Raw genomic sequence first — 26902 nt, 5'->3', positions numbered from 1 at the left:
AGAATTTAGAACAGGTCCTGACATATAATAAATGTACAGTAAATGCTTGCTAGTGAAAAAAATCTGAAGCATTGAATTACAAGTACAGCCCATGGAAGTTTAAGAAGGGACACAGGGGAAGAAGACATAATGGTCTCCTCACAGTAAAGCAAAGGGGATACTAGCACTACCCTCCAAAGTTATTTCCTTATATCTTTTTTTAAAGATTTTATTTATTTATTTATTTGTCAGAGAGAGTGCCCGCACAAGCAGGGGGAACGGCAGGCAGAGGGAGCAGCAGGCTCCCCGCTGAGCAAGGAGCCTGATGCGGGACTGGATCCCAGACCCTGGGATCATGACCTGAGCAGAAGCCAGATGCTTAACCAACTGAGCCACCCAGGCGCCCCTCCTTACATCTTTCTTAAAGTGTGGTCCTATGGCTAAGTCCCCATCCTTTAGCAGGAAACCTGTCCTCTCCCAGGCCAGAGCCAGTCCTCTCCAAGGCTACTCATCTAGGATAGCCCTGGGAGTGACGTAGAGCCAGAAATGAGGTGAGCAAAGCCCAGCCCCATTCCTCCCACAGGGATCAGACGCTAGCCTCTTGGAGTTGCATGTCCAGGTCTGGTATAACATGAACCCCAGTCATTAATTTTATTTTGCAAATCATTAGCTATAAATGGTCATTTAGAGTGTTTCCCCCCGGTAGTTCGTTCATACCAACCTTGTGCACACAGCTATGTGCACGTGTGAGTGTTTCTTTAGCACACAATCTTACAAGTAGAATTGGTGAGTCAAAGGAGTCACTCATGCAACAAACACCTAAAGAGTGCCTAGTAAGTGATGGACACCGCTCTAGGTGCTGGGGAGACGTCAAGGAACTAAAAGTCACACGTTCGTGGGAGCTGACATTCCAGTGGAGGAAGTTTCCAGTTTTTATCTTGACAGATGTTGCCACAATGCTGTCCAATTACCAACACCCTCAGCCCACCCCTGGAGTGGGAGCTTTGCGGCAGGCGGATGGATTCCTTGGCCTTTGCTCTCTGCAAGATCTTCAGGGTCAGGGCTGGGGACGTCCATGTGCAGTGCGTATGTGTCACGGGGAGACCGGGACGGAAGGGTCCACTGGGGGTGGGGGGGGGTGGAGAAGGAGGGAGAGAAATGGTTCACAGGGTCTTTGCGTAGAAGCCTCCTTGATCACACCACTAGGGGGCCTACAGGAGGTAGGGAGGAACAGTCCAAGATAGAACCGTCCTCCCAGGTTCTACCCCTTCAGGAGGTAGAGATGGAACAGTCAGCTCTGGGAGGTACCACTGGGTAGGGGGCGTCTATTCTGGAACAAACCATTGTGTGGGCTGGAGAGGCGCTAAGGGCTGCTACCACCCCCGTGCAAGGGGATTGCGCCCAAGCCCCTGATGGAGGCAGGAGTGGCACTGCCTTGACCGTCCGCAGCCCCCGCTCATCCTCCCGGTTCCCATCCAAGTCCCAGGTAAGCTCCCATTATAGCACCGAGAACGCCACCTTTCCCAAGCTTCCGTCGCAGCTTCTTCGGCCCCGCCCTTCTTGGTTCCTTGACTTTGAATCGGGGGCTTGCGCGTGCAGGGCCTAGCGATTGGATCCCAGGAGAAGGGAGCGGGCCCCAAGGCTCGTTTTGGGATCTGATTGGTCAACGCGAGCTTTCCCCAATCCCAAGCTTATCCCGTGCGCGGAAGGGACGTCAGCCCCGCCCCCGTCGCGCGCCGAGCTCCAATCGGCCCCTGGTTGGGCGCACGCGCGGTGGTTGCTTGGCAGGAGTTCGAGGCGTGCGGCGGTGGGGCTTTCGTGATGGTGAGCAAGTTCGAATCCCATGTCCGTGCCTCAGTGTGTTAACTTGTCAAAGGGGCTGAAGGTGGTACTCCTGAAGCAAAATTCAGAGATCACTGGCACGTAGCCATGCTCCGCCTCTTAGTGCAGCGGTGTTGTTGGCTGACCTCGTGTGTTGCCCGTTCATCCTAAACTCAGTCACAAGCCCAGCCCCGCCCCCTCGCAGTCATTCTTGCAGTGCTTCCATTCTTCTCTCCACTGCTGAAATTGCATCATCGGAAAAGTCACTTTATTAAGCAGAAATCCTGCCTGGTGGACCGCCCCTGACCCCAGGACCACAGAGCAGGGCTCCTTGGAGGAGCCGGGTCCCCCAGCAATTGGTGCTAGGAATTGGATATTTCGCCGTGTCGGTTTTCTTTTTGCTGTTAATTCCAGAAGTATGTTAAGGACCTGGAACCAGGTTATCTTGAAACCATACTGCAATCTAGTTTTATTTTTTTTAAAGATTTTATTTGTCAGCGACATAGAGAGAGAGCAAGCAAGGGGGAGCGGCAGGCAGAGGGAGAAGCAGGCTCCGCACTGAGCAGGGAGCCCGATGGGGGGCTTGATTCCAGGACCCCGGGATCATGACCTGATCGGAAGGCTTAACCCACTGAGCCACCCAGGTGTCCCTGCAATCTAGTTTTAAAAAGCAACATTAATTTTTTTTTTTTTTTGGTGGGCAGCAAAGTTTATTGAGCGATAGGGTAAAGCTCCTTAAGAGAGAGGGGACCTGAGAGCATTGCTCGCCACATTAATCTTTATCTAAAGGCAACAACAAATGCTTGTGTTCACAACATTACATTTCCAACATTTCCTCTTGTGATGCATAATAAAGTGGGGGAAGCTACATAGTCAAAAAATAAAAGTAAACATGAAAGTATGGGACAAAAAAGCAAACTCTAAAAGTGAATGCAAGCATACGCAAATGAACCTAACTCTTGATCAAATTGATAACTCACGGAGAGAGTATTCTTCCTGATTACTTTCTCTGGCTGCGTTAATATGGGTCATCACACAGAGGAAGGGCTCCATCTGCCCAGCCTTCAGTACACAATTTTGTTTTCTTTCTGTCAAGATTTCTGAATGCTTCCTGTTTGTTTTAATCAGGATGCTGTCATTTACCTGAAGCCCATTTCTCTAGGACAAGGGCAGACTGGAAAAATAGTCTGTTTATATCAGTTACTTGTCTGAAATTGCCTTGGAATACAAGAGTCAGAACTCGAAGAACTTGGTAAAAAGGTGGCTGGAGCAGACTCACTCTCCTCTCAGGTCCCCTCACCATTCCAGCCCCTGGAGTAGCTCCAGTCACTCTAGCTGCTGAGGGCCATAACCCCAGTGTGGTGCTTGTCATTAGCTCTTTCTTAGAATTCCACACTGATCTCTCTCATTCTATATCAGAGTGACTGCTGAAAAGCCATTATTTATGTAACTGCCTCTACTTATGACTGTCTGTCCTACGGGCTCTTACATGGCTCTAAAATCCCCACATTATACTCCTGTTGTGGTGAATGCATAGGAACGGGACTGTTTACATTGCTATTAGCAGCTGTTAATAGCTGCCCAGACAAACCCAAAAGCCAAAAACCAGCACACCCTGCTGGGATTTTGAGTGGATTGTGTTGAATCTATAGACCAGTCTGGGTAGAATTGATACCTTAACAATATTGAGTCTTCTGATCTATAAACGAGGTATACCTGGCCACTTATTTATGTCTTTAATTTTTCTCAGCAATGTTTTGTAGTTTTCTGTGTATAGGTCTTACATATCTTTTGTCAGAGTTATACCTGAGTATTTCATATTTTTGATGCTATTGTGAGTGGAACTGTTTTCTTAATTTCGTTTTCAAATTTGCTAAAATTTTGTTTAGAATTTTTCATTTCGTTCGCTTTTTTATAGCTTCTATTGTATTTTCTACATGGATGATCATATAGGTGATCATAAGAACTTTTTGTTTTCCATTGTGGATGTTTTATTTCTTTGTCTTACCTGACTGCAGTGGCTATGACTTCTGGTACAGTATTGAATAGAAGTGGTGAGAGTGGAAATCCCTATCCTGTTTCTAATGTCAGGGAGAAAACATTCCGTCTTTCACCATTAAGTATGGTGTTAGCTGTGATTTTCCATAGATGCCTATTATCAGGTTGAGCAATGTTTATTCTATTCCTTGTTTGCTGAGAGGTTTTATCAGAAATCAGTGTTGAAGTTTTTAAAATGCTTTTGTCTACCTCTGTTGAAATGATATCTTTTTTTTTTTCTTTTCATGTGTTAGCATGGTGAAATAACATTGGTTTTCAAATGTTAAACCAGCCCTGCATCCCTGGATTAAGCCCTAGCTCCCATGATGTGTTATCCTTTTAATATATTGTTGTATTTGATTTGCTAAAATTTTGTTTAAAAATTTGTGTCTGTAATTACAAAAACATTGGTCTGTAGTTTTCTAATGTCTTGGTCTGATTTTTGTATCAGGGTATAATGCCAGCCTCATAGAATGAGTCTGGAAGTATTTTCTCCTCTTCTGTTTTTTTTTTTTTAATTTATTTATTTGACAGAGAGATAGAGAGCACAAGTAGGCAGAGCGGCAGGCAGAGGGAAAGGGAGAAGCAGGCTTCCCGCTGAGCAGGGAGCCCGATGCGGGGCTTGATCCCAGGACCCTGGGATCATGACCTGAGCCGAAGGCAGATGCTTAACCGACGGAGCCACCCAGGCGCCCCTTCTCTTCTTCTGTTTTAAAGAATTTGCATAGAACTGGTATTTTTTCCCCCCTTAAGTATGTGGTAGAATTCTCCAGTGAAGCCATCTAGTTATTTCTTTTTTAAAAATTTTATTATTTTTGGGTGCCTGGGTGGCTCGGTCGTTAAGTGCCTGCCTTTGGCTCAGGTCATGATCCCAGCGTCCTGGGATCGAGCCCTGCATCAGGCTCCCTGCTCATTGGGAAGCCTGCTTCTCCCTCTCCCACTCCCCCTGCTTGTGTTCCCTCTCTCGCTCTCTCTGTCAAATAAATAAATACATAAAATCTTTAAAAAAATAAATAAAGATTTTATTATTTTTAAGTCATCTCTTACACCCAACGTGGAGCTTGAACTCATGACCCCGAGATCAAGAGTCACATGCTCTTCCAACCGTGCCAGCCAGGCGCCCCCCTCCCCTTAAGTATTTGGTAGAATTCACCAGTGAAGCTATCTAGTTATCTTTTTTTTTTTAAGATTTTATTTATTTGTCAGAGAGAGAGAGAGTGAGAGAGAGAGCGCACAAGCAGGGGGAGTGGCAGGCAGAGGGAGAAGCAGGCTCCCTGCTGAGCAAGGAGCCTGGAGCAAGGAGCCTGATGTGGGACTCGATTCCAGGACCCTGGGATCATGACCTGAGCTGAAGGCAGATGCTTAACCGACTGAGCCACCCAGGCATCCCGCTATCTAGTTATCTATTTCTTTTTGAGTGAGCTTGGATAATTTTTTCTTTTGATGAAATTGTCCATTTCATCTAAATTGTCAGATTTATTGGTATAAAGTTAATGTTTCCTTAATTATCCTTCTAATATCCGTAGGAACCAGTAGTGATATCACCTCTCTCATTCCTGATGGTGATCATTTGTGCTGTTCTACCTGGTAATTCATTGTTGACTCTTGCCTCCTGGCTGACTTGCCCCAAAGAAGAGGCTCCAAGGCCAGTCCTGTAAACTTGCCTGAGGATTTGCTCCATAGTCATGCTGATCATCTGTCTCTCTCTGATGATCTTGGTACTTGAGAGTGTGAATGGAACTACCTACTGTTCTTATGCTTCCTAAAATTCTAAACTCCTTCGTCCTTTCATCCCAGCTAGAGTATGGGCTCTCTTAAAGCAAGAAAAAGGGTTGATACCCCCTCTTTTTTCACATCCGTCTGGGTGCAGTGTGATGCAGAGCTGGGTACACAGTAAGTACCCAGTGCATAAGTGAGGACTGATCGTCCCCGCCTATAATAAACATTTGGGGGTTTTTTTTGACATGACTCCATTAATGTCCAAGTTGAAGCTTTTCCCCTCCATAAAAAGCTTCCTGTTTCACAGCAGTTGCAATTGCTTACGAAGACTATTTTGAAGTGTGGGTTGATTTAACTTAAGTCATCATGGTTGCTGAGTGAGAATCACAAAGTTAAGGAGAATTTCAGAGATGACAATATTTCACTTTGAGGGGGTTGGATACAGGGTACAAGACAGAGAACCAGACTTTGCCGCTTTATGTAAGCCCAGTTGAGGAAGTCAAAAATTCAGCTTCCCTCCTGACTCTTTGAGCTGGGCATTGGATTGTGTCCTAACGTTCAGAGATACCCAGTTTCTGAGAAAAGGAGTCTTTTTGAGGTGAGGAGAGGAGACCTGTGTGACATCTGCTCTTGGATTCAGTCAGGGACCCTCTGATGAATCCCCAGGCTGGGGGCTGGGCTGCCGTTAGGAAGCGCGCAGCAAAGCAGGAACTTCTGGTTCCAGTTGGTTCTTGCCAAAAGCCTCAAGACATTTGAAGGAGGTGAGATCTGGCACGCAAAAGAAAAGAGCTTTTGTGCAGCTTAGAGCATGGCACTGAACAAATGGCAGAATAGGCAGCCCCAGAGGAAGGTGCTGCTATCCCAGTGACATCCTGAGAGGCTGGATCCACCTGCAACAGGCCAGGCACCCATTTGGTACGGTTGCGGGGAAGAAAAGATGCATCTGTCATGCTCTCTTCCCTCCAGGAGGGATAAGCCACCCCAGGCAAGCACTCTGGAGGTCACCATTTGATCATTTCCACAACCAGGGCTTTGGGAGGACAGAACTGGTTGGTGCTTTCGAGCCGGTCCTTGAAATGAGTTTCCATGCAGGGTCTCAAAAGGAATAACCAAGCAGGGCAGTATTGACTTCCCCAGGGAGAGAGATTGGGTGCGCCAGGGAGCATCAGCCTAGCTAATTCACCTGTTCATTAACCGGCTCCCTTTTATTCAGATATTCAGTGCAAGACTGTGTTAACTGCTTCTCAGGAATGCTCTTAATCCTCACAACGTCCTTTGAAGAGATGTGGGCCATTGTGACCTCTGTTTTGCACATTAGGAACCCGGGGCACACGACATGTGACCTGCTTCTTGGTCACACTACTAGTGGAGGATGGAGCCAAGGCTCCAACCTTGTCTATCCGTGTCCTGTAGCCATAGTCCTTCGTTAATAACAGTAAGAACTAGCTCTTAATGAGCACCTGGGCTCTGTGACGTTAGCTAATTCATTTCATCCCCACAGCAACATTTTCAGGCAGGTGCCATTATTTCCCCATTTTACAGAAAGAGAAACTGAGGCGAGAAAGGTTAGGTTCCTTGCCCCAAAGTTACATAACACATAAATGGATTAGAATCCTGGCAGTCTAGTGCTGGAGCCCAAGTTCCTAAGCCACCCCCCCACCCCCGCCAATGCCTCTCAAGGGTCACATGACATGAAATGTTGGCCCAGCACCAACTGCCCACCCCGCAGCATAACGTGAGTGTTAAAACATGCCTTAGCAGAAGTGACCATGGGATTCCAACTCTGATGTGTTCTGCTGCAAATCACATTACTGGTTCATTCGCAGAGTCAGGACTATAACCCTGCCTTTCTGACTGGGGGTGAGGTGGGATAGCATGTAGAGAATAACACAAAGGCCCTATAAAAGGCCCCAGCTATTCAAAAACCTCTCTCTCTCCTATCTCCAATGAATTACTCTTTGTGTTAAAACCTCTTTCCCTAAAGATCATAACTGAAGATGAAATACGGTGCCAGATTTATTCCCCAGCTGTCTGTGGTCAGCTTGCTGAATTGGCTCAGAGGGTGTGGAACATAGAACAGGGCAGTTTGGATGGGGCGAGGGTAATGGGGAGGTTCTGGAAGGAAGGACAGTCAGGAGGCAGTGAGCAGGGCACTGGGTACCGAGCAGGACTAGTGAAGAGGGAGAGGAAATCTGATAAAAGAGGAAAGAGGGTCCCCAGAGGAGGACAGATAAGAGGCCCCCCAATACTTAGTGTTTCCTCCATCATCTCCCCATAGCCTGACCTTGATCTTAGGAAGCCCTCATGCCCAGGATTTAGCTAAACAGCTGGGGAGGAGGGGGACATCAGTGCCACATGCCATCAAAACCCAGCTGTGGAATGAAACAACAAAACCATCTTGTTCCTTTGTGAAGGAATTTCAGGCATCATCAGCTGGTGGCTTGGGGTTTTCGCAAGGGGAGCGGCAAGTTGGAGCTGGTCTCTGGAGTGTCCTTGGGGTCTCACAAACTCCGCAGGCAGGAAAGCTCATTCTGCTGGGTGCCCAGAAGTCTGACTGTTCTCAACACCAGAAGTGGCAACAATGTGGACTGTATTTCTGATTTTATTTGCTGCTGTCTGCAGCCGTACCTGCATCCCATACTGTTGTGGGTATGGCCTGGGCGCTGCGCATTTCAGTGGCCTTTGTCAGCAGCGGCAACATTAGGACATCGGCTTTTGCAACGTTGTAGGTCCTGTTCCACTTCATGAGTTGCTTGGGGAGGAGGGTTTCTGTCCTCAGACTGAAGGATTCCACACCAGCATGCCGTTCATAGGCGTTCATGTCCAGATGCAGAGGGAAAGGCGCCATCCCACCTGACCTCGTCTCCGTGGGGCTGCCCTTGAGACCCTGGGCCTGGGCCCCAGTGCCCCCCACCCCACCCTGAGATCTGGCTGAGCCCCACGCAAATATACAGACCACAGCTGGGAGTGGGGCCCCTCAAACTCTCCGTCTTCATATGGAACCCTTTGTAGCGGAGTTGAGAACCGTTTATCTGCCAGAACTTCAGTGGTCTCGGTACTGTCACCGTCTGAGACCACTAACTACCAGTTCCTGCTTTCTCAACCTCCTGGATGACATCCGTGGACTATCTGTGGAAGCTCAATTTTAAGACCCCTGGTCTGTTTGTTACCTAGGTGATGTAAGTGAGAGAGGGCTTGTAGGTGTGCTTGGATACTGTGGTTACTCAGTGATCGCCGTTGCTCTGTTCAGTTGCCCACTGCATCCAGCTCTTCATGACCCTCTTGTAATGCCCTGATTACTGGGGATCTGCGAGCAGGGCATAGAGTAGACTGGGGGGGGGAGGAGCTTGGGAACAGATTTGGTGTTCAGAAGAGAACAGTGTGAACCCACTGAACCAGCAAAAGGGGAAATTATCCCAAGCCTCAACTCAAGATTTACTTCAGTTTTATTAAGCCATAGCAGTGTCCACTAGATTTCACTCTTGCCAAGTAAATACAGATTAAATATTTTTTTTCAGTATGATAGAGTTTAGAACAATGTATTTTTAGGACATTATCTTGCATCACCATTCCTATAACTTGCATGTTTAACTTCCCTTTGGAAATCCCACAATGCTCTTTAAAACTATATATTGTAAGCTTAAATTTTTTTTCTACCACTTGCGTTACAATTGACATTCCATACACATGGCACACACTTAAAAGTGTAGGTGATTTTTTAAAAGATTTTATTTTTTTTTTGAGAGAGAGAGAGAGAGCACACGTGCGCAGAGGGAGAGAGAGGGAGAAGCAGGCTCCCTGCTGAGCAGGGAGCCCGATGTGGGGCTCGATCCCAGGACTCTGGGACCATGACCTGAGCAGAAGGCAGCCGCTTAACCGACTGAGCCACCCAGGCGCCCCTAAAGTGTAGGTGATTTGATGAGTTTTGGCATATGCATATACCTGTGAAACCATCTCCACGATCAAGATAGTGAACGTATGCATCACCCGGAACAGTTTCCTCATGTCCCTTTGGAACTCCTCCCTCCCAGCCTTTCCTCCTACTGTCCCATCCCCATGCAACTGCTGTCTGCTCTCTGTTTGTATTTCCTAGAATTTTATATAAATGGGATCATACTGTATATATTCTTCGTCGTCTGGCTTCATTCACTCAGCATGATTATTTTTAGATTTATCCATGTTGTTGCTGTGATGTGCTAATTCCATAGCCCTCTCTAGCAAGTCTTAAGTTTCCAATTTTAACACTCTTCATTCCTTTGGCTAAAGGCTCTGATGACATTTATAATACACACACCCTTGGGAAAGGTAAAATTTAGACATTATCAACCATCCAGGTGAAGATCTTGTCAGAACTTTTTTTGCAGAAGTGGTTTTGTTAGAAGTGTGATAGTGGTAAGGTGAAAAGAATAAGGCTTCTAGGCATATGAGAAGTGTCCCTGAGGGAAACCAATAAAGCAGGGAAAGGAGGCTTACTCCTGAAAACAAATGTTTCCTTGCAGCCTCCCAATGTTGTGTGTATCTGCGAAGCACAATAAAGTAACGTGCAATAAAACAAGGTGTGCCCAGGGGCGCCTGGGTGGCTCAGCTCGGGTCATGATCCCGGGGTCCTGGGGTCGAGCCCCGCATCGGGCTCCCTGCTCGGCGTGGAGTCTGCTTCTCCCTCTCCCTCTGCCCCTCCCCCTGCTCTCTCTCTCTCTCTCAAATAAATAAATAAATAAAATCTTAAAAAAACAAACATAAAAAAACAGGGTGTGCCTGTAGAGGGCTGGCCCTGTGGCTTTTCTCAGCTTACTTTAACTTGCCTGTCACAAAATTTTTCCACAGGCACTCGCCTTCATTTGGTAAATAACTTGCCCAGCCTCGTCAGATCCCCTAGCTTTATAATGCATCTTTTGTATAAATATATATCGATAAATACACTTGCCGACTCCTGTATGCATTTCATGTAAGGTCTCTTTTGAAAGCACAGATTTCAGTTTTCTAGACTATAAAATATGGATGTTTCTTTACTTTCTAAATTAGGTACTTTAGGGTGCCTGGGTGGCTCAGTTGGTTAAGCAACTGCCTTCGGCTCAGGTCATGATCCTGGGGTCCTGGGATCGAGTCCTGCATCGGGCTCTCCCTGCTCAGCGGGGAGTCTGCTTCTCCCTCTCCCTCTGCCTGCCGCTCCCCCTGCTTGTACGCATGCTCTTCTCTCTGTCAGATAAAGAAATAAAATCTTTAAAAAAAAATAAATTAGGTACTTTAGTTAGAATGTTAAGGTATCCATTTTGTAGAACCATAACTACCTTGAAAAACTGTTGTATAACTATTTTCAAGAGCTCTGGCTGTAATCCTGAAGAAGTTTCTAACCATTATGAGAGGAGAGGAGCTGATCACTGCTATAAACATGAATTCATGCATCCTAGTGGCCACTTTACCCCTGAGAGGCCAGTTACAAAAGATGTGAAGCAACTCCTGAGTCCCACAGGTGTATGGGGGTGAGGGTGGGTAACAAATACCATAAAAGAGCAACAACAACAAACCTCGTTGACAGTATTAGGAATAGTCATTTTTATTTTATTTTTTAAAGATTTTATTTATTTATTTGAGAGAGAGAGAGAGCACAAGTAGGGTGAGGGTCAGAGGGGGAGGCAGACTCCCACTGAGCAGGAGCCTGATGTGGGACTTGATCCCAGGACTCCAGGATCATGACCTGAGTCGAAGGCAGATGCTTAACAACTGAGCCGCCCAGGCGCCCCCACTCATTTTTATTTTAAAGCACTTATACCCTTGATCAGGGTGTCTCAGCCAAGGCTCTGTTGACATTTGGGGCCAGATTTTTCTTTGTTGTGGAGCCTTGTCTTGTGCCTTGTAGGATGTTTAGTAACATCTAACCACTTCTGACCTCTCACCCCTAGATGCCAGTAGCACCTCCCCTGGTTGTGAACAATCAAAAATGTCTCTAGATATTGCCGAATGGCGCCTGGGGGACAAAATCACCCCCCTTGCTCTCCACTGAGAACCACCGCCCTAGAGTAAAAGGTTCTAAAATTTTAAATTTGAAAATAAAAAAGACAGCTTTATTGAGATGTAATGCACATACCACACAATTCACCTTGGAAAAGTGGCTTTTAAATGTATTTACAAGGTCAAGCAACCATTACCACAGTCTAATTTTAGACCAATTTTGTCCTCCCTTAAAAGAAACCTCATGTGCATTAGAAGTCAGCCCTTATTCCCCACCACCCCAGGCAACCACTAATCTACTTTCTGTCTCTGTGGATTTGCCTGTTCCAGACATTTCATATAAATGGAATCATACAGCCTGTGATTTTTGTGACTGGTTTCTCTCATGTAGCATAATGCTTTCAAGGTTCACCTACTTTTTAGCATGTATCAGTACTCCATTCTTTTTTAAGGCTGAATAATATTCCATTGCATGGATAAACCACATTTGGTTTATCCATTCATCAGGTGTTGGTCATTTGGTGTGCATCTACCTTTGGGCTATTATTATTATTTTTTTTACTATTTTTAGATTTTATTTATATTCAAATTAGTTAACATATAGTGTATTATTAATTTCAGGGGTAGAATTTAGTGATTCATTACTTGCATATAACCTCCAGTGCTCATTACAACAAGTGCCCATCACCCATTTACCCCATCCCCCCACCCACCTCCCCTCCAGCAACCCATGGTTTGTTCCCTATAGTTAAGAGTCTCTTATGGTTTGGGGCACCTGGGTGGCTCAGTCGGTTAAGCGTCTGCCTTCGGCTCAGGTCATGATCCCAGGGTCCTGGGATCAAGCCCCGTGTCGGGCTCCCTGCTCAGTGGGGAGCCTGCTTCTCCTCCCACCCCCCCTGCTTGTATTTCTGCTCTTGCTGTCTCTCTGTCAAATAAATAAAATCTTTAAAAAAAAAAAAAGAGTCTCTTATGGTTTGCCTCCCTCTCTGTTTTTATCTTATTTTATTTTTTCCTTCCCTTTCCCTATGTTCATCACTTTTGTTTCTTAAATTCCACATATGAATGAAATCATATGGTATTTGTCTTTCTCTGACTAACTTATTTCGCTTAGCATAATATACTCTAGTTCTATCCATGTCATTGCAAATGGCAAGATTTCATTCTTTTTGATGGCTGAGTAATATTCCAGTGTGTGTGTGTGTGTGCACGCACGTGTGTGTGTATATGTATTTGTATATATATTCCATATACCATATCTATATCTATATCTATATATATACCATATATATAATGCAATATGATATGTATTATATATATGTCATATATATAATGGAATATTTTATATATACACACACACACACACACACACATCACATCTTTATCCATTTATCAGTCAGTGGACATCTGGGCTCCTTCTGTATTTTGGCTATTGTGGACATTGCTGCTATAAACATTGGGGTGCATGTGCCCCTTCAAATCACTATTTTTGTATCCTTTTGGTAAATAACTAGTAGTGCAATTGCTGGGTCGTAGGGTAGCTCTATTTTCAACTTTTTGAGGACCCTCTATACTGTTTTCCAGAGTGGCTGCACCAGCTTGCATTCCCACCAACGGTGTAAGAGGGTTCCCCTTTCTCTGCATCCTCGCCAACATCTGTCGTTTCCTGACTTGTTAATTTTAGCCATTCTGACTGGTGTGAGACGGTATCTCACTGTGGTTTTGATTTGTATTTCCCTGATGCCGAGTGATGTTGAGCACTTTTTCATGTGTCTGTTGGCCATCTGGGTGTCTTCTTTGGAAAGTGTCTCCACAGAGCATGGGTGTGGGGAGACAGGAGGTGCCGGGCAGGGTTCCTGGGGACACGGCCTGCATTTCTGTGCCTCAGAGGTTTCCAAGACCTTTCAACAAATTAAAAAAATGATTATTAACTAAGCTTACAGCTTTAATCAAGAAGGAGAAAAGCAATCTCTTCCTCTGTGCTGCCCGTGGAGGTGGCAGCCATCTCCTACTTGGTATCATGACCACCCTCAGAACCCCCGTGAAGCCCAAGATCATTAAAAAGAGGACCAAGGAGTTCATTCGGCACCAGTTAGACTGATAGGTCAAAATTAAGCGCAACTGGCAGAAACCCAGAGGCACTGACAGTAGGGTGCACAGAAGAATCAAGGGCCAGATCTTGATGCCCAACATCAGGTACGGAAGCAAGAAAACAGAGCACATGCTGCCCGGTGGCTTCCAGAAGTTCCTAGTCCACAGTGTCAAAAGAGATTGAAGTGCGGCTGATGTGCAACAAATCTTACTGTGCTGAGATTGCTCACAATGTCTCCTCCAAGAACCGCCAAGCCACTGTAGAAAGAGCAGCCCAGCTGGCCATCAATGTCACCAATCCCAATGCCAGGCTGCGCAGTGAAGAAAATGAATAGACAGCTTATGTGCAGGTCGTATTTGTGTTAATAAAACCATAAAACTACAAAAAAAAAAAAGATGGAGAAAAGCACAAAACAGTTTGGCAATTGATGTCTGCTTGTGTCTAGGGCACCTCCATGTTTAGTCTCCCAAATTAAAACCTTATTTATCTCTTACAGGCCCCATGTCTTAGCTTGCAATGTGTTTCCAGTTTGCTCTTTCCCATCCAGGTCCAGTTCTACCATCTGGATCTCTACTTTTATCTCCTCACTCCGTGATAATCACAGGTACCTTAATTGGCTCCTCTGCAGCCCCATCTAGTTTCTCCTTCTCTTGCCTATCTAGTCTGTCCCAGCCAGGCTAAGCCTTGAGAACAGAATTGCTGTGATTTGGTCTCCACCTTTTGGTCAATGACAGGAATTCAAGTTAATTCAATTCAATTCAATTCAATTCAATTCATTCATTCATTTATCAGATACTTATGCCCAGAATTTACTGTGCTGGGAATGCTGGAGGAGTTCCAGATACACATTAAAGTCCCTGTCTTTCATTAGGACAGATAAGATAATTACAAAATACCCATTTGAGGTAGTGTGTGGTAAGAGCCATGGTACAAGCACAAACATAGAGATCTTTGCTGGTGGGTGAGATTGTGGATGACTTTGTGAATGGGATGCACTGAAGAACTGTTAGGAATTCCTTATATGGAGATGGTGGTAGTAGGGCATCTGGTGGAGAGGATTCCATGAGCAAGGGCATGGAAATAGGAAAGCACAGATGGTGTAAGAGTTAAATAATTGAAGTAGATGAGTAATGAAAGATCAAGTAGTGCAGTTATGTAGACCAAAGAGAGTGGAAGGCTTTGAAAGCCAGGCCAAGGGGTTTGAAGTGTATGTGGTGGACATTGGAAAACAAGTGATCTGGGGCTTCTCTGTTATCATAGCTTTCCTGGCCTATTGTTAGGAGATGCTATTATGCAGTTGAGAAGGTTCTGATGAGAGGGTTTGGGGAATCTGTGAACTTCGTCATGAACTCCCTTCATGATTTCTTCTGGTTGCTTTATCTCTTTGGACCGGGTTTTCCTTGTCAATAAACCCAAGTATGTGGAACAAAATGATCTTCCCAGCATCTCTACTCCTGACTCTAAGCATGGACCAAGAAGCCCTGATGCTATTTGAAGAATTAGGGATGTTGGGCTATAAGGCCCATGGATAAATGGCAAGGATCATTTGTGGGATTTCCACGGAGAAATGAGTCATATTTGGAAACCCTGGAAAATAAGAAAATATTTGTTTATAATCAACCCAACTTTCCTCCTGCACATATTTTTTCCCTTTCGTGGCTTCCTTCCCACCTTTAATATAGAAGGTTGTAAAGTTCTTCAGAGATGAAGCGCATGTGCTTTGCCTCATCTTTGCATCCCTTGTGCATAGCACAGTGCCTGGCTCATAGCCTCTCAGTAAGACTCTGCTATATGAATAACTTCCAATTTCCATCAAAACCTGCTCTCAGGAAGGAAAAATGTAAGCAAATTCATACTAAGGTATAAATAGCCAATAACCATTTAAATTAGGATACATCTACTAATAGAAAATTTTCTTAGAAGGAATAGAATAGCCCTTTGCTAAAATCAAAATCCAGCTCTAATAGTGGCATACATAGAACTAAGGGAGGTTTCAGGATAAGCATGACGTTTCTAGCTGGGTTCCCAGTCCCTGTTATCCCTTTTTTCCCCTAAAGGGGCCCCTCAATTTCCACCTAGAGGCTAAATCTTGGCTCATTCTCTACAAATGCCATTTGTTCTCAGTGGAAATTTTGGGAGCTCTGTTTTAACATTCTGGGGCTCAGTGTTGGGCTCTGCTTGCTTTTAAATTGATTTCTGGGTCTTTATAGCCCATTTCACAGAACTGGGCTTCTGTCTTGTTTCTTTAGCCTGGGTATCTACCACGATGATATGTCCCCTCCCCTGGATGATCTCAGATTAGAGCTCTGTGCTTAACTCTTTCCAGTATGCCCTAATACCTTTCCCCAACTGACTACCATGGCATCAAGTTTTGGCTTCCATAGCCAGTCCAGTACCCATCGTCTAACCCCCGGTTGTAAGATGCCCCCAAGGCTGACTGACAACCTGCTTAGACTTCCAAGAATCACATTCATATATAGTCTGCTCCTTGATACTCTGCCACTGTGCCCTGAGAGCTAGCTAGAATTCTTGGCACTTCAAATTGGAGCTTCCTCTCCCACCTCACCCAACTCACCTAACTAGTGACTTGGACTGCCCTCTACCATTTGCTCCCACAGCTCCTGGGCATTATATTCATCCGGCCACCACATCTGAAGGTGAGCCAGCTCCCTTGTGAGAAGGATTAGGTGAGTCTACTTCTAGGCTCTGGCTTGTCTTAATTGAACTTCTGGTGCCATGCCCTGGAAGATGGCAAACAAGGGCCCATTTATCTGGAGCTCCTGATGTCAGACCCTGGAGATAATAGCCTATCCTGCCAGGTTATAAAGAAAGCCACATGGCTAGCATCTTCCTGTGGGAGTCACCTAGGCAACTGAGGCTGCCCTGTTGTCACAAGATAATAATCTTCCATATGGATATTTTTCGCTAGCTAGACACCTTTTACTTGATTCAGATCTGGTTTATATTTCTCTAAAATTCTCTTCCTTGACACATAGGAAAGTTGACTTAACTTCTGACTATGATCTTCCATCTGCTTCCTTGTGTTTTGTGCTTATTGCATTCAACTTAAGCAGAAATGAATTTCTGTTTTTTAAAGATTTTATTTATTTAGAGGCGTCTGGGTGGCTCAGTCGTTAAGCGTCTGCCTTCGGCTCAGGTCATGATCTCAGGGTCCTGGGATCGAGCCCCTCATCGGGCTCCCTGCTCAGCGGGAAGCCTGCTTCTCCCTCTCTCACTTCCCCTGCTTGTGTTCCCTCTCTCGCTGTGTCTCTCTCTGTCAAATAAATAAATAAAATCTTTAAGAGTGACAGAGAGAGAGAGAGCACAAGCATGGGGAGCAGCAGGCAGAGGCGCCCCCAGAAATGAATTTCATTGGCAGAAGGGCCATTATCTGCTCAGGGTAGGTAGATTTCTTTACGGTATAATTTCAGGCATTCACAGAAAATTTCTACGCTCAAAACATTACATTGATGCTAACTGCACCATCATCATTATTTCCATCTCTTACTCTTTAATGGATGTGGCTCAATTCCTACGCTATGTTTTCAAAGACTCAGAGTGACTTGGATAGAAGGAAACAGAAACAAGGCAAAAACTGTAGTTAGTAATTATTATGACTGCTGGCCTTTTGGATTCTCCCTATCATACACTGATGTTTTTAGAGGAATTTATTGGCTTGCACAGTTGGGAAATGCAGTGTTCTATGCTTTGAGGCACAGCTGGATCTAGGGGCTCAAATTGCATTGTCAGGGCTCCCCTATGTTATATCTTCCTTGGTAGGCAAGAAAGGTCCCAAGGAGGACGCTGATTGGCTGATTTGTGTAACGTGACCTCCCTTTATCCAAATACTGTGCCTAAGAGGGAGGTTGATGCTGACTGGCCAGCTTAGGTCACAGGAGGCCCAGCCTGATAGTCAGAAGGGGCAGACTTTTTGGGGGGTGGTAGATTTCTTAAAATTTTTTTTATTTTGAAATAAGTATAGACTTGGAGGAAATTGCGAAAATAGTACAACCTCAGCTTCACCCAGCTTCTCCCAATGGTGACATCTTACATAGCTATAGTATACTATCAAAACTAGGAAACTGACATTGGTATATTACTGTTAATTAGAATATAGACCTCATTCAGTTTTTACCATTAAAAAAGCCCTGCATTTATGTGTGTGTGTGTGTGTGTGTGTGTGTGTGTGTGTGTGTGTGTGTAGTTTTATGCCACTATCACAATCAAGATCCAGAACTGGTCCATCACCACAAAAGAACCCCCTCATGTTACCTCTTTGTATTCGCTCTACCACCAACTCTTCTTCACACCAGCAATGTAAGGAGATCCAGTTTCTCTGTGTCCTCACCAGCATTTGGTATTTTTCACTATTTTTTATTTCATCTATACTAACAGGTGCCTAGTGATACCACATTGTGGTCTTAATTTACATTTCTCTAATGGCCGGTGATGTTGAACATTTTTTCAGATACTTATTTGCCATCTATATTTCCTTTTTGATGAAATGCATGTTCATGTCTTTTGCCATTTCTAGTTGGATTGTTTGCTTTTCTATTGTTGTGCTCTGAGAGTTTTTTTATATATACTAGATATAAGGCCTTTGTTGGATATGGGGCTGGCAAATATTTTCTCCCGGTCTGCAACGTGTCTTTTCATCTTTTTAACAGAGCCTTTCAATGGAACAAATGTTTTTAATTTTTATAAAGTCCAATTCATCAGTTTTTCCTTTTAAGGATTGTGCTTTTGGTGTCAAGTCTAAGAACTCTTTATTGAGTCCTAGGTCCCAAAGATTTTTTTCCTAATGTTTTGATTCTAAAAGTTTGTTTCTAAAACAGTTTTACATGTTACATTAACTCCATGATCCATTTTCAGTTCATTGTACAAGGTTGGAGGTTTAGGTTAAGGTTCATTTTTTTGCTTATAGATATCCAGTTGCTCCAGCACCATTTGTTGAAAAGGCTATCATTCCTCCATTGATTGTTTTTGCATCTTTGTCAAAAACCAGTTGGGTGTTATTTGTGTGGGTCTATTTATGGGTTTTTTATTCTGTTCCATTGACTATATCTGTTATCTCTGTTAATACAATCATTACCTTGATTACTATAGCTTATGTAGTAAGCCATCAGGTAGAGTGATCCCTCCCAACTTATTCTTTTAAAAAAAATTGTTTTGGGTGCCTGGGTGGCTCAGTTGGTTAAGCGACTGCCTTCGGCTCAGGTCATGATCCTGGAGTCCCAGGATCGAGTCCCGCATCGGGCTTCCTGCTCAGCAGGGAGTCTGCTTCTCCCTCTCACCCTCCTCCCTCTCATACGCTCTCTCTCTCTCTCATTCTCGCTCTCTCAAATAAATAAATAAAATCTTTAAAAAAAAAAATAAAAAAAAATTGTTTTATTTTTATTTATTTATTTTTTAAAATTGTTTTATGTTTAATTAAATATTTAAAAAATTAGCTTAAAACTAAATTTAAATAAAAAATCAAGCATGTTTTGGGATGCCTGGGTGACTCCATTGTTAAGCGTCTGCCTTCGGCTTGGGTCGTGATCCCAGGGTCCTAGGATTGAGTCCTGCATCAGGCTTCTTGCTCGGCAGGGAGCCTGCTTCTCCCTGTGTCTGCTGTTACTCCTGTTTGTACTGTCACGCTCTCTCGCTCTCTATCTCTCTGGCAAATGGATAAAATCTTTAAAAAAATCAAGTATGTTTTACTTAAAATTTAATATTGCTATTTTAGGGTTTGTGCCTTTCCATATATATTTTATTTTATTTTACTTTTAAGATTTTATTTATTTGAGAGAGAGAGAGAGAGCATGGGAGCATGAGTGGGGGGAGGGACAGAAGGAGAGGGAGAAGCAGACTCCCCACTGAGCAGGGAGCCCTCCACGGGGCTTGATCCTGGGACTCCCGGGACCATGACCTGAGCCGAAGGCAGACACTTAACTGACTTTGGGCACCCCTCCATGTAAATTTTAGAATAAGCTTGTCTATGTCTACAAAACACCTAGATAGGAAATGGATTAAACCTATAGATTTGGAGAGAATTGACATCTCCATTATTTTGAGTCTTTCAATCTATAAACATGATATATTTCTCCATTTATTTAGGTCTTTGATTTCTTTCATCAGCATTTTGTAATTTCAGCATACAGATCCTGTACATGCTTTTAGATGTTATGGTTGTGCCTTGAACAACATGGGTTGGAACTGCATGGGTCTACTTATATTTGGATTTTTTTTTTTTTAAAGATTTTATTTATTTATTTGACAGAGAGAGACACAGCGAGAGCAGGAACACAAGCGGGGGAGTGGGAGAGGGAGAAGCAGGCCTCCCGCAGAGCAGGGAGCCCGATGTGGGGCTCGATCCCAGGACCCTGGGATCATGACCTGAGCCGAAGGCAGACGCTTAACGACTGAGCCACCCAGGCGCCCTATATTTGGATTTTTTACAGTACAGTACTGTAAATGTATTTTCTCTTCCTTATGATTTGTTTAATAACATTTTCTTTTCTCAAGCTTACTTTGTTGTAAGAATACAGTATATGGTACACATAACATACAAAATATGTGTTAATGGACTGTTTGTGTTATTGTAAGGCTTCGGGTCAACAGTAGGCTATTAGTAGTTACATTTTTGGGGAGTCAAAAGTTATACACAGATTTTCGACTGCACAGGGGTCAGCACCCCAACCCCTGCATTGTTCAAGGGTCAACTGTATATCTAAGTATTTCATTTTCTTTGGCACAATCATAAGTGGTACTGTGTTTTAAAGTTTGGTTTCCACAAGTTTGTTGTTAATATATATATACATGCAATTGGTTTTTGAGTGTTGACTTTGTATTCTGAAACCTTGCCAGACTCACCTATTAGTTCTAGGAGGAGGTTTTAGGAGGGTTTTTTTTTTTTTTTTTTTTGGTAGATTCCTTGGGATTTCTTATACAGACATTTACAAATAGGTTTGGTTTTATTTCTTCTTTTAAAAAAAATCTGCATTTAAAAGTTTATTCTGTTTTTTCTTTTACCTTTTTGTCTTATTCCACTGGTTAGAACTTTCAGTAGAACATTGAATAAGAATGATAGGGATGCCTGTGTAGCTCAGACGGTTAAGCGTCTGCCTTCGGCTCAGGTCATGATCCCAAGGTCCTGGGGTCGAGTCCTGAGTTGGGCTCCTTGCTCAGTGGGGGGCCTGCTTCTCCCTCTGCCTGCTACTCCCCCTGCTTGTGCAGGTGCTCTCTCTGTCTCTCTGACAAATAAATAAAATCTTAAAAAAAAAAAAGAGTGATGGGATACATACATCCTTGCTTTGTTCCTCATCTTAAGGGAGAAGCATTCAGTCTTTCCCCATTAAGTATAATATTAACTGCAAGTTTTTTGTAACTTACTCTTTATCAAGTCAAGGAAATTTCTCTCTATTCCTAGTTTGCTGAGCTTTTTAAAAAAATCATGAATGCATGTTGGATTTTGCAGATGCTTTTTCTGCTTCAATATATCTTCTTAGTGAACTGGTCCTTTTATTATTATGTAATGTCCTTTGTTTCTAGTAATTTTCTTTGCTCTGAAGTCTACTTTAATATTAATATGGTCACTCCTGCTTTTTTAAAAAATTAATGTTTACATTATATGGGGCGCCTGGGTGGCTCAGTTGGTTAAGCGACTGCCTTCGGCTCAGGTCATGATCCTGGAGTCCCGGGATCGAGTCCCACATCGGGCTCCCTGCTCAGCGGGGAGTCTGCTTCACCCTCTGACTGTCTCCCCTCTCATGCTCTCTCAAATAAATAAATAAAATCTTTAAAAAAAAAATTAATGTTTACATTATATTCATTTTTCCATCCTTTTACTTTTCACCTACGTATGTGGTTGTATTTGAAGTGGGTTTCTTTTTTTTTTTTTAAAGATTTTATTTATTTATTTGACAGAGAGAGAGAGAGAGAGACAGCGAGAGAGGGAACACAAGCAGGGGGAGTGGGAGAGGTAGAAGCAGGCTTCCCACTGAGCAGGGAGCCCGACGTGGGGCTCAATCCCAGGACCCTGGGATCATGACCTGCGCCGAAGGCAGACGCTTAACGACTGAGCCACCCGGGCGCCCCTGAAGTGGGTTTCTTATAGACAGTATATGATTTGATTAATTTTTTATCTACTCTGCTAATCTCTCTAATTGGTATATTTAAACTATTTAAATTTAAGGTAATTATTGATATGTTAGGGCTTAAGTTTGCCATTTTATTATATTTACATGGTCATAAATATGTTAACACTGAATATTGCTTTAACCCCAAACCATGATATAAATCTGCTGGGAAGATGGGAGGAAGGCAAACTATGTGTGCAAAATGCTGGGAGAAGAGAGGTAGATCTTTATCTTCTCTAGTAGGAAGTCAACTTATAATAGATAAAATTGAAAATAAATAAGAAATATCTGTATAATAATAGCACTGATAAATAGAGGTAAATAATTTAAGGAAAGAGTTACAAGGGTTGAATGTGGTTGCCTCTGGGGAATGAGAATCAGGGATGGGTAAGAGTAGAGCAAGACATTGCATTTTTGGGGCACCTTGGTGGCTCAGTTGGTTAAGCATCTGCCTTCGGCTCAGGTCATGATCCTGGGGTCCTGGGGTGGAGCCCCATGTTGCTCAGCTGGGGGGCCTGCTTCTCCCTCTCCCTCTGCCCGCTGCTCCCCCTGCTTGTGCTCTCTCAAATAAATAAATAAAATCTTAAAAAAAAGACATTGCATTTTTAAAAGCCTTAGAAAGTATCATTCAGGAAAGCTGCAAAATTTAAAAGACATACCTCTCTCATTCCAAGAGGTAACTACAAAATGTGCCTCTAAAGGGAATCATAGCATTTTTAAAACTGTACAATTCAGCGTTTTTTAGTATGTTCACAGAGATGTGCAACCATCACTACTAATTCTAGAACATTTTCATCATCTTCCAAAGAAACCCTGTACCCATTAGCAGTCATTCCCCATTATCCCCTCCTCCCAGGCCCTGGGAACCGCTAACATATTTTCTGTCTCTATGGATTTGCTTATGTTGACCATTTCATTTCAATGGGATTGTACAATGTGTAGCCTTTTGTGTCTGCCTTCCTCCACTTTGCATAATGTTTTCAAGGTTCAACCATGTTGTACCATGTATTAGTTCTTTATTATGGCTGAATAATATTCCATTGTATCGATACGCCACATTTTGTGTATCCATTCATCAGCTGATGGACAGTTAGGTTATTTCCATTTTGGGTGACTGTGAATCATGCTGCTGTGAACATTCATGTACAGATCTTTTGTGTGGACATACGTTTTCATTTCTCTCGGGTATATACCAAAGAGTGGGATGCTCGGTTCTATGACAGTTCTTTGTTTAACTTTTTGAGGAGCTGCTGAACTGTTTTCTACTGCAGCTGGGCCATTGTACAGTCCCACCAGCAATTTATGAGGGTTCCCATTTCTCTACCTCTTTGTCAACACCTTGTTGTTATCTGTCTTTTAAATTATTGCCATCCTAGCGGGTGTGAAGTGGTATCTCATTGTGGTTTTGATATGCATTTTCCCTGATTTCTGAGGATGGTGGGCATCTCTTCATGTGCTTGCTGGTCATTTGTATATCTTCTTTAGAGAAATGTCTATGCAGGTCCTTTGCCAAATTACCATCTCTGTGGCAGCCTGCTGGGCAGGTCAGACCACAACCTCTGCTGCAATTGGTGCCAAACCATCAGGAATTCAACAACTGTCAGCTTCCCTGTTGTTGGCTCCAGCTTTCAACTCAGCACTCACCAGAGAAAGCCAAATCGGCTTCCCAAACCAGTCACATAGGATGCCCTGCTTCTTAGTAGCCCACCTCCAGCTTTTTAAAAAATTAATTAATTTTTTTGGGGGGGGAGGGGCAGCAAGAGAGAGTCCTAAGCAGACTCTGCTCTGAGCATGGAGCCCAGTGTGGGACTCAATCTCAGGACCCTGAGATCACGATGTGGGCTGGAACCAAGAGTCAGATGCTTAACAGACTGTGGCAGCCAGGCACCCCACAGGCCACTTCTAGCTTTTCCTGCCAACAACCTCCAATCAGACCCGAGAGACTGCATATGCAAATGGACAGTGACCAGACCACATATAAAAATAGAACTTTGGGGGCGCCTGGGTGGCTCAGTCGTTAAGCGTCTTCCTTCGGCTCAGGTCATGATCCCGGGGCCCTGGGATTGAGTCCCACATCGGGCTCCCGGCTCTGCCAGGAGCCTGCTTCTCCCTCTGCCATTCTCTCTCTCTCATGAGTAAATAAATAAAATCTTTTTTAAAAAATAGAACTTTGCCCTACAACCTGCAGCAACCTGCCCAGGAAACCAAACCCATATCAACAATAAACAACCCAGGAAGCCAGCCTGCTGTAAATCATACTTGCAGGAAGTCAGATTGCTATCTCTAGTGACAATCCAGGAAACGAAACAATAACTTCTGTAACAACCAGCCCCAAATGGCCAGGACTTGATTAATAACTGACAAGCTTCCTTCATTGTCCTGCTTCCAAATTAGGACCAATGGGAGAAAGCTAAGTATGCACCCCTAACCAATCACCTAGGATGCCCTGCTTCTAGTTAATCTGCCTACATGCCAGTGGCCTCCAGTCAGGGCACACCTGAAGCCTTCTCTCTCTCTCTCTCTCTCTCTCTTTTTTTTTTTTTACAAAAAGCCTTACCCTCTCTGTCTGCCTTTGAGTCTGTGCCAAAAGGCAAGTGACAGTGTCTGATACCCTTGCTCTCAGAAGCTCAGAATAAATGGCCTTTGCTTTTCTCATTTGGCTTGTCTTCATTTATTTTCACAGGGCATACCTGAAGTCTTTCCTTTTTTTCACTATAAACTTTCCCACTCCCCTGCCTTCCTTTGAATCTCTGCCAAACATAACTGATGATGGCGGACTCCGTTGCTACAGCAAGCGCTGAATAAATCCCTTTTTTTTTCTTTTTTGGTTCTCATTTGGGTGGTTTTCGTTGATTTTCACAGTGGGATTGCCAGATAAAATATAGGATGCCCTGTGAAATTCAAATTTCAGATAAACAACAAACAATTTTTAGTATGACTATGTCCCAAATATTGCATCATTGTGATTTGCTAAATCTAGAACACTAAGCATATGTAAAAATGTAACTCCACACAGAATTCTCAGAGAGGAGTATCTTGACACAAGGCAGCTGAATAATTCTGCTCGGCTGAGCCCTCTGGTTTGCTAAATGCCAATTAAATGACATTTCTAGTTTCTGTTATGTTGTGTTGTGTTGTGTTTCTGTACCAGAAAAGAGCTTTGCCTCCAATCAGTTCGTGCTTTCATTTGCCTCTATCAAGCTGGGAGACTTTCAAGTTACTGTCTGGGTTTTAGTCCCAGACAATGCAAGGCATTTTATTCTAAAAGTCCTTTGCTCCATGTGCGTTAATTAGTTGTTTCCCCGGTCCCTGCTGCCAGTCTCCCTGTGCTCTTCAATGGCGAGTCATGTCAATTCAGTTGCCCAAGTCCCTAGGGGTTCACGCAGCTTTCATCACGGATTTATTTTTGTCCCGACCAGATGGCTCCAGGTTCCTGTGACTGCATAGGAGTCTTTTGGATTATCCTGTTTATCTTTCCCAGTGCCCAAGGTAAGGGTGGCTCTTCATGAAGCACATTTGTCAACACGATAAGCCGTTCACCACCACTGCTGCCTGGTAACCGAAGTTATTAGATTTAATATACGTGTTCATAATCTCCATAGCAAACGCTGGAAGGGGATAGTTGGCTTGCCAGTGGAAGGGCGGCAGCTGACAGGGCTCAGCAGAGAGGAAAGGGACACTACAGGGGGTGCTGGGGGCCCCCCCCCGTCTGAGCCCTTCTTCACCTTTAAGGAGGTGAGCCTGAAAAAGATAAGCAGAATATCTTTAATGAAAGATATATATATAATAAACATGCGAAGGTAGGTGTGATGTTTAAAGAAACAATAAATCAAACCTGACACAGGCAATATTTCACTGTGAGATTCAGGAATTCGTCGACAGAGAACACTTGGCTTTTATTAAAAAAATAACTCCATACATTCCCACACAATGAAAGATCTCTTACATTGGCCCAGGATAAAGCTGACTATGCTCTGGTCAGTGCAGGTTTTAAAAACTTTGAAAAACATGCAGGGAGCCGCCCAGTACAAGATTCGTGGCACTGAAACTTACACACACGTGCATGTGTGCACGTCCCCAGCAGAGCACATATAATCCAGGAATTATGAATTCCTCTTGTCGGGGGTTTCAGTCCCCACAAACGTCTATTGTTCAGAATGCTGAAGGACCCATGATGGACACAGATTGTCAGATGACTGGTTCTCATTCCTAAATCAGTTCCTCTTATGGACCTACCCACGCAATGCAGAAGCCAAGTGGACTCTAATGGCAGGGGGAGCTGCTTGGCCTTTATCCTAGAGAAACCAAATCAAGACTTTCTGACTTTGGGGATCTAGCTAGATGACTCTGTGCCTTGTTTTGGCTGGCCCCAGGGAACTCAAAGGCTAATAAAATAGTATGCTTGCCTCATAAGCCAATTAGAGGTTTTTGCCTACAAAAGCCATTAGGACACAGTGCTGTCCACGAAGAGTGCTATATAAAGGTAAAAACATGCTGGAAATACTGTCCTGATTTAATCCAGACCTTGAAAGTTAAGCAAGGCAGTGAAGGATGAGTTCTGCGTGTGTTTGGGGGTGGGGGTGGGGTGGGGAGAGGGAGATAGGGTACATTCAGAGTAAACAAAAATAGAAGCCAGGAAGAGCAAGGAATGTTTATGAAAGGGGGAGCAAAGTGGGTGTTTTGCAACTTGGTTGCAAGAGGGGATGCAAGAGAGTGAAGAAGAGAAAGGAAATGTCAGGGGCGCCTGGGTTGCCCAGTCGGTTAAGTGTCTGACTCTTCGTTTCGGCTCAGGTCTGATCTCAGGATCATGGGATTGAGCCCTGAGTCGGGTTCTGTGCTTGGCGAGGCTTGAGATTCTCTCTCTCTCTCCCCCTCTGTGCCTCCCCCACCCCTCTCTCCTCTCTCTCTAAAATAAAAATAAGTAAATCTTTAAAAAAAAGGCAATGTCAATGATAGAGAACTGAAATCACAATAGCAACTACTATAAATTTCCTGCTTTATATTTGCTAAGTGCTTTTCACCAAATATTACAATTAAAGCACACAACTCTCTGGAATAGGTATTGTAATTCTTATTTTACGGGTGAGGAAAGTGAGGCACAAAGAGTTTCTATCACTCAAGGTTTCAATCTAGGGTATTGACCTGTAACACATCATGTTGAGGAACTCTACTGGGCACCAGAAGGAGC

General features: G+C 43.9%; 1 protein-coding gene across 1 annotated transcript in view; it reads left to right on the top strand.

The window, feature by feature from the left end:
- The first annotated feature begins 1310 nt into the window (after positions 1–1310).
- The window catches only part of PAGE4 (PAGE family member 4), a 162079-nt gene continuing 136487 nt past the window's right edge, over positions 1311–26902 (top strand). Inside the window, exons 1-2 of the mRNA XM_078065505.1 lie at positions 1311–1465; positions 25134–25203. Of these exons, the coding sequence (XP_077921631.1) occupies positions 25134–25203 (70 nt within the window). The 5' untranslated portion in view covers positions 1311–1465. The remainder of the gene's footprint in view (positions 1466–25133; positions 25204–26902) is intronic.

This window comes from Halichoerus grypus, chromosome X (assembly GCF_964656455.1).
Source record: "Halichoerus grypus chromosome X, mHalGry1.hap1.1, whole genome shotgun sequence".
Taxonomy (NCBI): Eukaryota; Metazoa; Chordata; class Mammalia; order Carnivora; family Phocidae; genus Halichoerus; species Halichoerus grypus.
The sequence above is the reverse complement of the archived record's forward strand: the minus strand, read 5'-3'. Positions and strand labels throughout refer to the sequence as shown.